Source organism: Phycodurus eques, chromosome 21 (assembly GCF_024500275.1).
Source record: "Phycodurus eques isolate BA_2022a chromosome 21, UOR_Pequ_1.1, whole genome shotgun sequence".
Classification (NCBI taxonomy): domain Eukaryota; kingdom Metazoa; phylum Chordata; class Actinopteri; order Syngnathiformes; family Syngnathidae; genus Phycodurus; species Phycodurus eques.
Window position 1 is genome coordinate 4,575,878 of NC_084545.1, and position 17,225 is coordinate 4,593,102.

General features: G+C 39.9%; 2 protein-coding genes across 4 annotated transcripts; both read left to right on the forward strand.

Moving 5' to 3' along the window:
* The first annotated feature begins 73 nt into the window (after positions 1 to 73).
* On the forward strand, positions 74 to 5,368 carry cops5 (COP9 signalosome subunit 5). 2 transcript variants are annotated; one of them, XM_061666173.1, is made up of 8 exons: positions 75 to 549; positions 1,727 to 1,961; positions 2,894 to 3,022; positions 3,531 to 3,596; positions 3,670 to 3,755; positions 4,021 to 4,132; positions 4,437 to 4,585; positions 5,156 to 5,368. In XM_061666173.1, exons 1-8 carry the CDS (start codon positions 413 to 415, stop codon positions 5,241 to 5,243), a joined length of 1,002 nt encoding a protein of 333 aa, XP_061522157.1. In that variant the 5' UTR covers positions 75 to 412; the 3' UTR covers positions 5,244 to 5,368. The 2 variants fall into 2 exon arrangements, with proteins under 2 accessions (XP_061522158.1, XP_061522157.1); XM_061666174.1 differs by lacking the exon at positions 2,894 to 3,022 and having other exon boundaries at positions 74 to 549.
* A 1,228-nt stretch (positions 5,369 to 6,596) lies between these two features.
* On the forward strand, positions 6,597 to 16,152 carry ppp1r42 (protein phosphatase 1, regulatory subunit 42). Of its 2 annotated transcripts, none has more exons than XM_061666582.1 (9): positions 6,597 to 6,682; positions 8,717 to 8,873; positions 9,832 to 9,998; positions 10,090 to 10,228; positions 11,791 to 11,907; positions 13,935 to 14,052; positions 14,139 to 14,261; positions 15,373 to 15,463; positions 15,553 to 16,152. In XM_061666582.1, the coding sequence occupies exons 2-9, from the start codon at positions 8,742 to 8,744 to the stop codon at positions 15,614 to 15,616; spliced, it is 951 nt and encodes a 316-aa protein (XP_061522566.1). In that variant the 5' UTR covers positions 6,597 to 6,682; positions 8,717 to 8,741; the 3' UTR covers positions 15,617 to 16,152. The 2 variants fall into 2 exon arrangements, with proteins under 2 accessions (XP_061522566.1, XP_061522567.1); XM_061666583.1 differs by lacking the exon at positions 6,597 to 6,682 and adding an exon at positions 7,061 to 7,105.
* The last annotated feature ends 1,073 nt before the right edge of the window (positions 16,153 to 17,225 follow it).

Here is a 17,225-nt window from a genome sequence, read left to right on the forward strand (position 1 = left end):
TGCAGACGTCGCAAGATGGCAGTAAAGCTCCTATTTTGCTTCTTTCTGACTTCCGCCTTGCACTGAACCATTATACTTTGTTGAGTGGGTGTTGTTGGGTTGTATTAATCGGATATTTAAACCGCAATCTATGTGAGAGTCGGTATTTTATTTATTTATTATTTAATCTAATATAAACATATCAAAATATACAACGCGAGGACATAAACCTTGACAAAACTGTGATATATGACCGCGACGTGAAGGCGAACGTCCCCCTTGCTCGGCTCTTGTATCATTCGACTGTCATGGCGCCCTGAGGTTAGAGCTCGTGACGCGGCATCAGCGTATTTGGACAAAACGACAACAGTTTAGGCGTTTTTACCTAATGTCCATGATTTGACACCGATTCGTCGTCCTCGACCGAAACACTATGGCGGGCAGTAGTACTGCTCAGAAGACCTGGGAGCTCACCAACAGCATGCAGGAGGTTCAGAGCATCGACGAAATTTACAAATATGACAAGAAGCAACAACAAGAGATCCTCGCCGCCAAGCCGTGGACAAAAGAGTGAGTTGGCGTTACGAATTAAGTCTTTTGTGTTTTTAAAACTAACTCACTTTAAAAGGCAACATCACCGGAATTGATTGAGTGACATTGAGGTTGTCCAGTGCACCCCCGCCATTCTGCGGTTCATCATTCACGAACTCATCTATTCGCATTTTTGTGTAAGGTCACAAGATGGCGCCCAAACGCCCTTCTCCTTCTAAGTTTGAAAGCCACTGTTGGAAGCGATGTTCTGAAGCTGCAGTTAGAGGCAACATTAGAAGCTGACTTAGGAATCTAACGTTGGAAGTTAAACTAATTTGTGGTAACGTTGAAATTTACATTGGACTAGGGTTGGGTGGGAACAAAAATCTAATAAGTCTGCTAAATCAAGAACCCTCCGGAACCAATGTTTCACACCGACATTTATTGCAGACGGACGCAGTGTTGGGCCACTGATAAACTTTGCCCAAAACAACTGAGGACCGTCTGTAAGTAATTTTAAGACAATATTAGATGTGTAATGTACATATAACATGATGTATGAGTGAGCTGAATGGTAGCGGGTTTTTTCTTCCTAAAATGCTAATTACGGATGCTAACCGTTAAGCAAAAGCTGATTTTGTTGTCTCAAATTCTGTAGAGTTTATACCATGTACAGTACCAACTTATGCAGTTTAAGGGTTGAAGTCCAGTCCTCATAAATGAGAATAAAGCTAACTTTGGAAAGCAATATGCGGTAACGTCAAAACTAACATTGGAAGGTACTGTTGGACGCTAACTTTAGATGCTAACATTGAAGATATAGTCGGAAGTTAACTTAAGGAGCTAACATTGGCGACAACAACATTGTAAGCTGATATTGAACCTGATGTCGGAATCCAATGATGGTCTTCCTTATTTCTAATGCTAATAAGCTAATATTAAAAGCTGATGCGCTAAGCTAACGTTAAAACTAATGTTAAAGGCAACATTGCAAGTCAACTTCAGAAGCTAACATTGGAGACAAAACTGGAACTAACATTGAAATCAAGGCTCCTTGTGGTGTTGAAACCACAGAAATGAGGGAGGTAAACTCCTCAAGAATATGCAGAGAAAGGTCTGAATGACGATGTGTAGTGTTAGGTACGGTAAAATTGGCGAGTAGGGTCGACCATATCTCCTATTGACCCGTGCTGCGTTTGTGTGTACCTGGTAAAAGCCACCACTACTTCAAGTACTCAAAGATCTCTGCGCTGGCGCTGCTGAAGATGGTGATGCACGCCCGCTCTGGTGGCAACCTGGAGGTGATGGGCCTCATGCTGGGCAAGGTGGACGGCGAGAGCATGATCATCATGGACAGCTTCGCGCTGCCTGTGGAGGGAACAGAGACACGGGTCAACGCGCAGGCTGCCGCCTATGAGTACATGGCCGCCTACATCGAGAACGCCAAGCAGGTTGGTTTAGTCAACAGACAGACTAGGGTCACCCAACCAACCCTAAAAAAACTCCCAACGGTTATACTAATACAGTGGTGCCTTGACTTACTAGTTTAATTCGTTCCATGACCACACTCCTGGCTCAAAATATTTGTATCTCAAACAATCTTTCCCCAATGAAATGAACGGAAATGCTGTCAATCTGTTCCAGCTCTGCCAAAAAACAACAACAAAACTGTTTGGGATATATATATTACATAAGCATAAGAAATAGCCACAGTGTTGTACGTTATAAAAACGTAGTCGCAACTAGAGGTGCAACAGTTTATCAACAATTAATTGATTATCAAATTATCTATTTTGATAATAGAGTAATTGTTTCGAGACCTTAACTTAAAATTGTCCAAATCCGTGGAATTTCAACCTCTCATTAATTACTCTCCAATTTTTGTAGTTCTCTATGAAAGTCGGCTGACTATCTTCAGGTTTAATCAAAATAAGACAAAAATTTACGAACCTCTGCTTTTACTCGGCAGATTAATCGATTATTAAAGTAATTGTTAGTTGCAACTTGCAGCCCTAGTTATAACACGATTAAATAGTCTATAAAGAATTAAATTGTTTGTGCATCACGATATTTCCATGGACACTTTGTAGTGCCTTCTTGGGTTTGCGTGCCTTTGCCACCAGGGGGAAGTGTAATATATAATTGAAGAAGAGTTTCACAACTAGGTGACTCAGTAAACTGTGCTAATATTTGTCTTTTTTAAACAAAGGATGGAATATTGTTATATTGTCTTTCTACGTGTTGCTGTACTGTTTGATAAAAAAAATTGCTTATCTAAGAAAAAAAAAAAAAAACTTAATCTGTCACCATCAATTGAATTGTACCTAAAAAATTGTCCCGCGAGTATATAATAAAGCTAGCGATCCCGGTGTCTTTACGTCAGGTGGGCCGGCTGGAGAATGCCATCGGTTGGTACCACAGTCACCCGGGCTACGGCTGCTGGCTCTCGGGTATCGACGTCAGCACTCAGATGCTTAACCAGCAGTTTCAGGAGCCTTTTGTAGCCGTGGTGGTAAGAACTTTAAATCAGACATATAACCACGAACATTATACCCCAGGAGAGAGATTTTTTTTCAAGGAGCTCTCTTTTTGATTAGTTACGTTATACATATTTTGAAGAGAAAACAAAGTTGTAAGTTGCTGACAGCAACATTGAAGGAGCTTCTGGCAAGTACTAGCTGTTTAGTACAACAATCTGCCGTCGTCTTCCTAGGTCTGGGCTGGTGGTAAAACATAAGCCTAATCTTACACAGAAAAAACTTCCAGGCTTATGCTAGAAAGAAAAAGTCAGGAAAAGCCTACTAAACCATCTTTTTTTGGGGGGGGGGGGGATTAATCAGAGGTACTTTAAATGGTGGCAGTTGATTCCCATAAATTTGAATGTGACTGGTTAATTCTGAAATACACGCACACAAAACACACCACATATACCTAGCATTTAAATGCGTTGTGTTGACTTTCTGTATCCGGGCACCCAGTTTGAGAACACCTGGTTTCCCCTATCTTGCCACCATTTACAGATCGACCCCACACGGACCATTTCGGCGGGCAAAGTCAACCTCGGTGCCTTCAGGACGTACCCCAAGGTAGAGGGGAGCACTTTTTTTGTCTGTACACGTGTGGTTTTTACTCGCATTTGTTGCAAATGTGTCATTTCAGGGCTACAAGCCTCCTGACGAAGGCCCCTCAGAGTATCAAACTATCCCTCTGAACAAGATCGAAGACTTCGGTGTACACTGTAAACAGTGAGTGACGTGTTTTTTGTTGTTTGTTTGTTTTTGGGTTTTTTTACACAAAGAAGAATTGTTCACTATTTGCTAAACATGTGCTTGTTGTGGAGTTAATATATTTAGACCTCTACAAAATGACGGCGTTCTGCATAAAATGGCTGCGCTTCTTCAATGGTCAATGCCATATTTTTATCAAAAATGAAAGTGTTGTGTCTCGAATCCGCTGTGGTAAGTGGATAAAGGCAAAACTTTCTTGTTCATGGATTTTCTTGCCCCATAGATATTATGCCATGGAAGTAACGTATTTCAAGTCATCCTTGGACAGAAAGCTACTGGAGCTCCTTTGGAACAAATACTGGGTCAACACGTTAAGCTCCTCCAGTCTCCTCACGGTAACGAGTAATCCCATGATTTCCAAACCCAGCCTTGTCTGACTCACCGATTGAGTGAGTGAGGAGGCTCAATAGTCAGCAGGCTTATCCAAACAGCGTGCTACACACCAAAACGAATTGACTACACGTCAAGATGGTGACAGCAGCGTCAGCCGTTGTGCTTTAATGAGCCTCCCCACTGACAACGTTAGCCTCACCTTAAGCAAACGTTTCCAGTTACTCCCCTCTGCCTTCATTCAGCACGTTTTGTTGTGTTTTTGCCTTTGTGTGTGTGCGCGTGTGTGTCTGTGTGTATGGGTGTCAGAACTCAGACTACACCACGGGTCAGGTGTTTGACCTGTCGGAGAAGTTGGAGCAGTCTGAAGCCCAGCTGGGTCGGGGCAGCTTCATGCTGGGCCTGGACACGCACGACAGGAAGTCCGAGGACAAGCTGGCCAAAGCCACCCGGGACAGGTATGGACTGTTAAAATTAAAGAAAACGTAAGAGTCAGAATCTGGAAAAAAAAACAAAAATCTTTTAAGAAAAATCTGAAAATCCTATTTTAACAAATGTATTTTGAAAAAACTTAGATCTGAAGGAACTAAATAATTGAAAGTCAAAAATTTATATTAAAAATATTATTAAAATTCAAATCTTTTAATACCACCCAAAAAATATAAAAGTCCTATTAAAATGTTCAAATCTGATAATCCTCTCAAATCTATGAAAAAAACATGTATCCCTCCTCAGTTTTGTCTGCACATTAATTTATTAAAAACAGGAAATATTTGCTTTAGCTCATTGCTAGCCCACTAGTGTTAAATTACATATAGTTAGCATTATAATAGCAACAAACAAGCAGTTTTCAAAGTCATCTGTCAACAAAATGAATGTTGTAGTTGTTGGATACTGTGTGTAAAGCCAAAGTTGGATAAATGGCTGGGTGTTATTCAGTTTGGCAGGAATTCAGTGCGAAATAGGCCCTGATTGATTGTCAATGGTGCCAAAATCTAATTGTGTTTTCCCTTTTTGCTTCGTTTTAGCTGCAAGACGACCATCGAAGCCATTCACGGCCTGATGTCTCAAGTCATTAAGGACAAACTCTTCAATCAAATCAACACGTCTAATTAAGTTTTTGTTGTTGTTCCGGCACTTCTGGGTATTGTGTATGACTGCAAAATGTTTTTACTTCACCTCTTTCACCCTTGTAGTAGTCAGAAAGGTATATTATAGTTAATAAAATATAAGGGAAAGTCCATTGTTTTGTTGTCATTTTTTGTAGGATGGTGCAAAAACAACAAAAAAAGTATTTTCCCCTCTTTTTTGTTGGCCTATATGTAACCTGTGATTGGCTGTGGTACACCAGTCCAAGGTGTACCGCTGGAGTGCACGCTAGCGCACCCATGACCCCAGTGAGGACAAACACAATAGTCAGTTCTCTACTCAACATCAATTTTCTGGCTGCCCCCAGTTTGACTTGCATATGAAATGTCCATCTGTTTATAATCACATGCTATTCATAAGGTCTTCCAACATGTTTTTGTGATCATCAAAGACTTAAAACAGGCGTTAGGAATGAACACGCAAACACTAATATAAGCGGTTTCTTCACAACGGGCCTGCTCGTTTCCAGACTTATTGCAAATGAAAATCATTACAAGAAGTGGTGCCTGACTTGATCTTTCGGGAGAATAAGCAGACACGTCTGCTGCCCCCCGACCGGCTTCCCTTCTCAGCTGAACACGACATCCAAAATATACATTTGGCCATTACAATACCCTAAGAAAACAACGTGACACTACGGTTGCGTGGACACTGAGCAGGCTCACGGACTGAATGGCCTCCAGTGTGCTTCTGTTCCTGGCCTGTGTCACTGCAATGCCGCGGACCCCAACGGGAAGGCCATTGCGCCTCGAGACGCAAAATGTGGCCGGGTTGGGGATGCCGCTGAAGGCATACTGAGCCTGTGCAGAACCTTGACTTGGTTGTTCCATTATGTAATGTGGGGACTAGCTGCACTGTGGTATTGGATCCCTGTTGGATGAGCTTCTGCATTCTGAGACATCATCCCTCCATTTTCTATAGTGCTTAATTGTCCTCATTAGGGAGGCGGGGGAATTTGGAGTCTATCCCAGAGGACTTCCGGCGAGGGACAAGGTACTGGCTGGTCGCCAGCCAATCGCAACGAACATATAGATAAATGACCATTCACAATCACATTCACACCTATGTGGACAATGTTTTAGGAGTGTAGGAGGAACCCATGTGAGGACAGGGAGAACATGCAACCTCAAACTGTGAGGCAGATGTGGTAACCACCAGTCCACTGTACTGCCCTACCAAACATTGATCTTATTAGTTTTACTTCTTGTAATAAGTCAAAGTATTTTTTTGATATGTAAATTCTATTTTGTTAGTTTAAACCAGTCGTTGACTCGCTTCCGGTGCTTCCTTGGTTTCCAAGGCAACGCTTTTGCCGTCCAATAACTTTCCAACACGGTCCCACCCTTTTTAAAACTCTTTTTGTTGTTGTTGCTTTTACACACGTATACTAATCCCACTGAAAGCAGGTAGGATATATTTTTGTTTTTCATTTTTATGTGCGTGTACTCGACGTCAAATTGTGGTCAGGTGTCGTACCCGTACCGTACGTCATTGTGGTGCTAGCCAAGTTAGCATCAACGGCTACATACACGATTCTGTTAAGACTTTTGTGCTAGTTAAATGCTGTATACATTCTATATATTCTGTATTTTGTCGTGAGGTACGTGAAGAAAACAGTTGCATTGCCGTATATGTACCGCTAAATGTTTAAATAATGACAAGGTTGTTGTTGTTTTTTAAAATAATGACAAGTTAAAGTGAAGGGTTGGGCGTATGTGACGTCATCAAATAGCGTGGCATTTATCATAAAGTTGGACCAACCTGACGCACAAAAATCACATGTGGTAATTACCAGAAGTGGGAACAAGTCATTGCGTTGCAAGTCACAAGTAAGTCTCAAGTCTTTGTCTTAAAGTCCCGAGTCAAGTTGTGTAACTTGTGTAAAGTGTAACTCGTTTGAGTTTTGAGTCCCTTTACCAACAAAAAAATATATATATTAATATATTTAATATTTGTTAAGTATGTATATATTATACACTGCATTCATAGATTTAATATATTTTCAAAATCTATATTTATTTACCAAAAAACAAATTTGTGTATTGAACCTTTATAAGAAAACTAGGGGCCTGATCAAAAAAAATTTGCACCTTCAAAACCGATCGTCAAGGGGGGGGGGGGGGCTTAGTTTATTGCCCCTTCAAAACCAGTTAATAGTAGGTTTTTGCTTATTCTATGACAATGCTATGCTATGACTTATTTTTATCACTTTATTTCTGAAGTGACATTAAACAGACCTGTCACAAATGAGGATTTGCATCCAGTAGTGCTGCAATTAGTAATCGATTATTCTACTGACAATTCTATTGGAATAATCTAGTGTAAGGGTAAATGTATTTTTGCTTGGTTAAAGAGCAATTGTGAATACACAAGAGAAAATGAGACATTCACTTAATAATGAACAACCAATTATTTTCCTCTTTTAGTTACACAGTATTGTTCTGAAATTTCACATTGTGCATATAGCAGGAAACTGCATTTTCTTGTCGACAAGCATTTCTAGTGAGGCAATTTGAACCACAAATATAGATTTCAGTTTAAATTTGGTATTCCTTGTGAGTATCAAAAACATAACGCATTAATTGAAAAAAAGAGGAATGAGTTTGTCATCTTGTTATAAAGGTACAATTTTATCCAACTGTGGTATCTCAGTAGGAACTCTATGTAAAATATTACGTCAAAAAGAGGTGAAGAAAAGGACATGAAGATCTGTTGCTGATCGATTGGTAAATAACCTGAATTTTAAAAAGGAATACAGTACAAGGATGATTCTTGAGAACACTATACTGACTAAACCAGACTGTAGTCTAAAGGAAGCCCAGACAACGCACGGCCGGCCGGCCGTGTGACTGTTTGCGTGATCGTTCAAAAAGGTAGTTGCTTATGCTGACCTAAATAAGCATACGTGATGTTAAGCCAAGCGAGTCCCACAATGCAATGTGGATTTATTTTAATTTTTTTTGCATTAATTAACAGCCTTTTTGTTACGGTAAATGTCGTTGACGTTTCTGTGTATGTGGTTCTTCGAATGTATACCTTTATTTAGCTGTCATTTATTGTTGATTTATGTTGTACTGTTTTGTTTTTTTTTCCCCCCTCCTTACGCATGCCCAAAAGAGCGTGAATTATCTAAAGACGATAATAATTAACTCAAGTTTAGCAGTTATGGTTGTCTACCTGCTAAATAGTCATTCAGACGTACACACGTTGGTGTTTTTCATATATTTCAATAATATAGTATTAAGTTGCACATACAGTTGTAGAAGGCTACGAAGTACTGTTTTTTTTTTGAGTGCTTTGGGCAAAGTAGAAAGTATTTTCAAGTCAATGGATTCAAGTCCAAGTGAAGTCCCGAGTCACTGCTGTTCAAGTCCAAGTCGAGTTGCAAGTCTTTTAACGTATGGTCAAGTGTTTCTTAATTTGTCATCATGTGCTTTTAGAAAGGGGAAGGATTGAAGGACCACCATGGTTAACTTGACCACAGAGCTCATAGCCAAGTCCAGGAACAACTTCAAGAAAAAAAGAGGCCTCTCCCTCCAAGAGTATCTTAGGACCCTCACCCACCTCCACTTATCTGGGCACAACATTGAGTACATTGTGAGTAGAGGCCATCCTCACCTTTTGTCTTACATTAGCTCCAGTGGTGCCTTGGTATACAACTTTAAATATTTTTTAAATCTGAAAATGCTTTTTAGAAAATATAAAAATCAGAAATCCATTTTTTCAAATCTGAAAATCAAAACAGGATAATTTCAGCAAGATAAGAAATTGGGTGTCAGATGTGCTGTATTGTTGGTCTAGGAACTGTTATAAGCAATGTCTCCTCTTATTTCATTGCAAAATTCAGGCAATTGCATCACTATGAATCGACGAAGGTGTATAATGTGCTGCTGCTACTGCGGCTGATTCAAATTGAGATTGTTCCCACTTGAGAGGACATCTCCATGCTCACCCTCATGTTTATTATTGTGGTGTGCACTTTGCAGTGGTGTGGAAGTGCTGCCGTTTCAGCTGTTTCTAATAAGGTGCCTCCCCCCCTCAGTGTGATCCAGTGCAGTTCTCCACCACCCCACTGCAAACGGCAAAAGACAATAATAACAAACGTATGAAGACATCTATGTTAGTGTTGATAAACACTTAACGACAAACAAGCATTTTTATAAACATGAATAACTGCTCAAAGTTGTACCGACACACAGGAAGTGCATGGGCATCACCAGAATCTACTTCTCCTCATTAGAGTCTGGTAGTGTACTGCTCGCCGGTCAATCATAGGCCACAAAAAGACAAACAAGCTTTCACGCTCACATTCAGACCTATGGACAATGTAGAGTCTTCAATTAAGCTAAAATGCATATTTTTGGAATGTGGGTGGAGAAGCACAGTACCTAGAGATTCACATCTAGATCTCCTGACTGTGAGGCCGACATTCTTCCACTAGAACACAACAAAATAAAAAGACAACAACTATGACATCAACCAGGCTTATGTTCCAGGGGTTCTGCTGGGCTCCCCAAATGCCATTCCTATTTACCTTTTTGTGGCACATCTTCAGGGCGACCTCTCCACATGCCGCAACCTGAGCGTCCTCTACCTGTACGACAACCGCATCACGCGCATCCAGAACCTGGACTACGCTTGCAACCTGACCCATCTGTACCTGCAGAACAACAACATCACGCACATTGACAACCTGGGCCATCTGCAAAATCTCTCCAAAGTGTGAGTGTCTTTTTATTTTATTTTTATTTTTTTTAACTTTACCATTTATGGTCATCACCGTGTAGGACTCTCGTATGTGTGTGTTTTGCAGCTACCTGGGCGGTAACAGCATCTCACTGGTGGAGGGTTTGGAGCGCCTGGGCAAGCTGGAGGAGCTGCACGTGGAGAGTCAGAGGCTCCCCCCTGGGGAGAAGCTGCTTTTTGACCCCAGGACCCTGTGCTCCCTGGCTGTATGACCCACTTTTCTCTTTTCTTTTTTTTACTGTACAAAAATAGTCATCCATCGACACTGCACTTCAAAATGATGTAGGAGTAATTAAAGAGGTCAGATAAGAGGCTTAAAAACACGTGTATGGTACAAGATGCCTCGCTGGTTGGTGGTCCATGTGAAGGGGATGTTGTTTGATGATGTCAATGAGCCCTGTGTGGCTCAGTTTAACGGCCCATGACTCGCTCAGCTTCTTGTTTGTTTAGATCATTCAAAGAAATTGCTGTGCAAATTGAAACAGTTCCAGTTTTTTTTTCTTAAATGTTGCCGTTACACAACTTTATCAAGGTGACTTAGATAGCAAGAGGCCACTGTTAATACAGCAAATCTAGCCCAGATTCTACCTCAGATAGGGAAATAGACGAAGAGTCTCAGAGTCACTGCCTTTATTAACTGTAGAGACCATGTTTTACGTAACAATTTAACATTCTTGACAGACATAAAGAAGTTGACCAGTGTACAATAAAGTTAAAATATATATTTTTTAAAAGACTCACATGTGACAGAAGTGTAGCGTTGATGGTTCGCTGAAGGCAGTCATTTATTTAAAAAAACAAGCGCAAAAGACTTGTGTACGTTTGGGGTGTATGTTCCATTGTTCTCTTAGATTTTTGCTTCAGCTGAAGTCTCGAGATATACTGCAGTCTTGCAAGATTTGCGGCATCTCACAACATTGCTGAAGTCTCACAAAACAAGCTGAAGCCTTATTAGAAAAGCCGAAGTCTCACAAAACAATGCCAGATTTGCTGAAGTCTTACAAAATAAGTAATTCTTACGAGATATGATATCACACGGTGAAGTCGAGGAAGAATTGCAAAAGTTTCCCAAGATTTGCTAAAGTCTTATGAAGTTTCCTGAAGCCTCACGAGATGATGCTGAAGTTTTGCAAGATTTGCTGAAGTCTCATAAAATATGCTGTCGTATCCTGAGGTATGCTAAAGTCTTGTAAGATTTGCAGAAGTCTCATGAGAGACACGCTGGAGTCTCACGAGATACACTGAAGTCTCACGAAATTTGCAGAAGTCTCATGAGACACTAAGTCTTGCAAGATAATGCTGTGCTCTCAGGAGATTTGCTGAAGCCTCGCAAAGCTTTGTGTAATTGTCATGAGTTTTTCTGAAGTCTTATGAAATATGCTTTAGTCTCGCAAGATATGCCGAAGTCTCGAAAGATATCCTGATGTCTCGCAAGATTAGCTAAATTCTCACGAAATATGCAAAGGTCTCACATGATATGATGAAGTCTCATTTGCTGAAGTCTTATGAAATTTGCTGAAGTCTCACGAGGCGATACCGAAGTCTCGTAAGACAACTCGCAAGATTTGCTGATGTCTTGGATGACTTCATGGACAATGACTCTTCAAACTCCCATTTATTGGTGCATATTTTATTATATATAATGTTTTTTGTTTTTTTTCCTGAATATATCGTTGTTTCCAAATTGTACAAACTTTTAGTATCAACTTAAGGTGCTGTGTTTTTCTCAGTTGTTTATTGAAAAATGAACACTTCTCGTTTTTCCTAGACATCTCTGTGTGTTTTCAACATCAGTAACAACAACATCGACGAAATCCGTGACCTGGCCGTGCTGAAGGAAATCAAACATTTTTACGCCGTTGACAACAAGCTGCACAACGTGGAGGTAAAAATGCTTCTTTGCAAACCACTTTCCCTTGAAGTCCATCTGACGCATGATTAGCTGACGGCGTTAGCGTGAAGCCGTTCGCGTAGCTGTACGCAGCCACGTGTGAAATGATATGGAGATACGAGTTCTACACAACCAAATCCTGCAAATCCAACCGTCGGCTTGCATGACTCTCTCGGGGCTAGAATTATTCAGCAAATCAGCGAGGCACTCCCCGGAGAATTTTGCTCACTGACAGCTTAAAACGAGCGCCAGTTTCTCCCCAAATCTTTTTTCTCACATCCGACTGCCTTTTAACAGTGACCCCAAAATTAGGATCGGTGAGTCGGTTTTTATTGTAAAGCTTCAGCCATTTTAGTGACTGGTCTTTTTAGCTAAGAGCTTTTTGCTACATGGTTGTTGTGAAACTATTTCCCGCTTCAAACTATTGCGCTCATTCAGAACATCTACCCAAGTATTTATAACATTCCTCAAATTCTCACATTTTCACAATAGAATTCTCAAATTAAGAGACACTTTACCTATACCTATTTCTTTAGCAATTCAAACCATTCAAATTTCAAGTCTTAATTCTTTCATTTCAACATTCACACGCAACTTCCACAGAAATTACATTCTCTAGCATTCATTACTTTACATCCATCCATCTGTCCATTTTCTGAACCGCTTACAATGAATGCTAAACAAAGCAGATTTTACTTGGTTGTCAATCGTCACCCATTTTATGGACTCGAGCTGGCATGCAATTTCCTGGATTCATTTTCCTCTGAACTTTATGAATAATTTTTCTCACATCTTTTCGTAACGTGCTAATTGCCTTATAACAGGGGTTCCCAAACGTGGGATAACAAGCCAGTTTGTGTCTGTTTTTATTGGGTTTGCCAAATTTCAGCCATTTCATCTTCTTGTCGATTTTGCACACAATTTCTTAGATGCTAACATCCTTTTTGTAAACTGCTGTTTGCCTCATAACAGCATTTCCCCAAACATTATATCTGGAGCTAGTTTGACTCATTTTTCACTCGGATTGATAATTGGCAAGTATTTTTTGGGCTGTCAAGCCAGCACACATCAATTTTTTCGTTAAAGGGCTTTTTGCTTCCGGTTTGTTGTGTTTAACATTACTTTTCATGTTCTGTGACATACATAATGAGTTTTTGTGTGGGCAGTAACCAAATTTGGGTCTTGAGTTGAAAAAATTAGGGAAACCAAAGGGTTTTTATCGTTCTTGCTCTCAGATCACTTCCCAATTGCCACGACTATTTGGAGAACGTAATTGCTGTACAAGATGTCATTTTTATTTGGCAATACCCTATAATTTATACAAGTCGTCTGCCTCTATTGATCCCTCAAAGACAAGTCTCCATATGGATCAATCCGCTCTTCTGGAGTATGGATTTTTTTCCCCAAAATAGATTATGACAAGCAGTCAGCCCGGTTGACAAATGGGGAGCATCTTCATCATCAATCGAAGTGCTGGTCAAATGCAGGTTCATAACTGGCCCATCATTAGCCCGGCAGAGCTCTAACTCCCAACTCCCCTCTGGAGCCGAGGGCTGGGGGTGATTTAGCTTCGGTGGCTGCGAGGGGGCTTCTGACTGACGGCCCTGACACGATCATTTATCAAAGCTGTGCTCAGGGGGTGTCCCCCCCGCCGCCTTCTCTGAACTGATTGCAGCGCCACTCTGCAAAGTGGAAGCGCTTTGGCCAAGACAGGAAGGCAATGAACAATCAGAGCGTGTCCAGAGAGTGTTCATATTTCCACGGCATGGATTAATGTGCCTTTTGGATAAACATACAAGTACAGGCCCCGGGGGGGCACTTGCATTTGACACGACACCGGCGACACTGTTTATTAAAACAGACTGATGTGTTGTTTATGGACTTTGCATTAAACATCCTTCCGTGTTTGTCTCTGATTAGGACTGGGGAACATACTTGTACGTATATTTACTGGTGAATTTGTAAAAGCAGCCCAAATTATTACATTAATAAGTGAGCTGGTCTTTTTTTTTCCCCCTCAGGAGCTAGAGGACGTGTTGGGGCCCTGGCTTTGGCTCTTTCAAATGGATTTACGCGGAAATCCTGCATGTAAAACCGCTAAATACAGAGACCGAATGATCATGGCCTGCAAAAAACTCAGTAAAGTAGCTCTCGTCTTTTCGCTCTATACAAGTTGAACGTATTAACAGGCCAGGTTCGTTGTTTGTATTTATCTGCCCGTACAGAGGTACTGGATGGCCGCGACATTCAGGAGGTAACCAGACAGTTCCTCGTCAACTGGAAGGCATCCAAACAGGCTAAGAAGAAGAAGAAGGAGACGGTACCATTGAACTCCCCTCCAGTAACGAGTAAGATGCGACAGTAAATTGCTATTCATTTTTAATTCAATTACATTATTAATCTAAGTCAGTGATTCTCAAAAGTATGGTACTTGTCCACTAGTAAGTTAAATGTTCAAACTTTGTATAATGTTATATTTTATGTTATATTATGTGACTTTAACTTTTTTAATGTACTACATTCGTAAAGTCCATTTCAGTTGTATTTAACTTTGTGGTACAATACATTTGTATTTACTATTTTAGAACTGTTTACAAACATTTATGTGACGTACAATTCATTTTAATTTAATTGTTATGAGTAGTTTTTTATTTTCCTATATTTAAGCGGAGTGTTCAAACTGTGTATAATGGTATAGTGGCATAGAATAATATTACAGTGGCATAGAATAATATTAAATATACTTTTAAATTTACTATTTAAACCTATCTGTTTGAGAACCACTGAGCGAAGTGTTAAAAAATATTTTCACATATTAACAAGAAGATCATTACATTTAAAAATGTTATGCATATGTTTTAATAGGATTTGAAGCAAAAAACAAATCTGTGCAAATTTAGGGCTTACTTGGGTTGATTTGTGGATTTTAAGAAAAGTATTCTTGTAATTTAATGGTCATAATATGATACTTTTTTTTGTCAAATTACTCGCATATTGGTGGCATGTGGAAACAGAACAATTTGTGACCAGATATCAAGATATTCTGCCACTGGTGTCACAATACAGCGATGATGCAGTAATCAATATAGTGCACACAATCCATGATACTCCCTGATATCTGCGTATCTAAAGAAGAGAACATTTGTAAAAAAGGGAAACATTTAAATATACAATTTTACAATATTACAGTTTTGTCATTAAAAATTGTTTTAATTTTTTTTAAAACTTCATGTTAGATACATAATGACGGTCTTGTACATGGGGTAGAATATAAATTCGTAATACATTAAGTATAATGAAAAATGTCAATAAATAGGAACAATAACAAGATTTAATGCTTGGATGTAGACTATAACACAGTGTTTTTGTTTCTTTGTTGAAATCGGATTTTGCAGTGAAGTTTCGTGTTTTATAGTATGCTTATACTGCTAATACGTAATGTGTTTGTATGTGTTGCAGATAACGTTAGCATGGGTCAGGGTGCCCGTCCAGCTCACGTCTGCTGCCACATTCACGCGCAAGGGTGGAAGCCGCAGCAGCAGCCTCACAGGTCCGCTATCATCATTGTTTGTTTTATTACTTCATTATTTAGGATTGAATTTTGGAATATTAAATGTATCCATTTTCTCTGTCTTCTAGGGTGCAGCAGTTAAAAAGCTCTCTGTACAGACAGCTCAACCACATGGCCGTCAGACGTACATAAATAATTAATTACATAGCTTCAATGGATGAACTAAAATGAGTTTGAGTGTTTTTTTGCGGCTCTTTCAGTGTAACTTGCTGGGTGTGCATGAATCAGTGGGAGATTTAACATAAAAAAGTGACTTCAAGCTGTTATTCTTGTCATTTTCTATTGATAGAAATTATACATTCCTGGCAAAATTGTCTGTTGCTTTTTGTTGTTGCTCAAATCAGACATGTGCACTGTCATATTTTAAATTATAAATGGCAAATTGTGACACAAGCATCCAAATGGAGATGTGTGTGTGAGGTAATTGGGTAAATAAGCTTACCTGACCTTCCTCTACTTAGCCAGCGAATGAGTGGCCCCGCAGGATACTGTTACTCAGTCCTTACATAAACATTTTTTTTTCTCTATCGGGGGCTATTTTATTTTACTTTATTTTTTTAAAGTCCTCCAACAGCTGTATTAAAGTTTTGAAACCATAAGAAAAATGTTTTGGTGCCATTTTATAGCAGTTCCACTAAGGTTTTGCATGGCAGGCCTAATATGAGTAATTCCTTTCATTAATATGCCGTCCCAAGAGTGATTCATTAAGGAGCCTCTGGAGAATTTCCTCACTGTTGATTGCAGCCTGTGCCGTTTTAGTCCAAGAAAAGTTTTTTTTTTTTTTTTTTTGCACATCACCTTCTCAGCTGCAAAAAGCCTTTTGACAGACAGGCCTTTGATCCTTGGTGACTTAAAGAAAGAAAAAAAAAAAGTAGTCGTTTTCTGATAGGCCTACGAAGGCAGCCAATTAGAGTGGGACTGCGGCCCAAAGTAGTGAGAGTGGAAAAGCTGACCCCTCCTCAAGACACAAACAAGCAGAGAGAGAGAGGAGACGAAAAGTAGTCAGAGTCACACTGGAAGGTGATTAATACGTGAAGTCCACCCTAGAAACTTTTTCAACAAGTTAGAGCATCCCTATTCGGGGACAATTCACTGACATTTTTTCGCGGGGTATGCAGTCTTTAATGACGCTTGCTTGGAGAACTACAGGTGAGTCTTGACACTGTGGACATGCTGTTTACACTGTTTATTCATTTAACCCTCCCTTACTTTAGTAATGTAACCGTCTTGTTGAGTTATGGGTCAAATTAAACTATGTCATATCGTATCCCTCCACTACCGCAGCCAGGTTAGAGCTATTGGCCCATTTTGACATTTTCAATTGTTAAAAGTAGTTATTTACCACTCCTCTTGCGGGTCAAATTGACCCATTCCATCGTCTTGTTTCACCCCAGTCGCTCAGCCAGGTTTGTGCTGTTAGCACATTTTGAAGTTTTCAATAGTTAAAAGTAGTTATTTGGGATGAAGGTTTATTTATCACTCCTCTTGCGGGTCAAATTGACCCATTCCATCATATTGTATCGCCCCCGTCGCGCAGCCAGGTTTATAGTGTTAGCACATTTTGAAGTTTTCAATAGTTGAAAGTAGTTATTTGGTATGGAGGTTTATTTATCACTCCTATTGCGGGTCAAATTGACCCATTCTATCATATTGTATCGCCCCAGTTGCATAGCCAGGTTTGTGCTGTTAGCACATTTTGAAGTTTTTATAGTTAACAGATTTCGTATAAAGGTTGACGCTC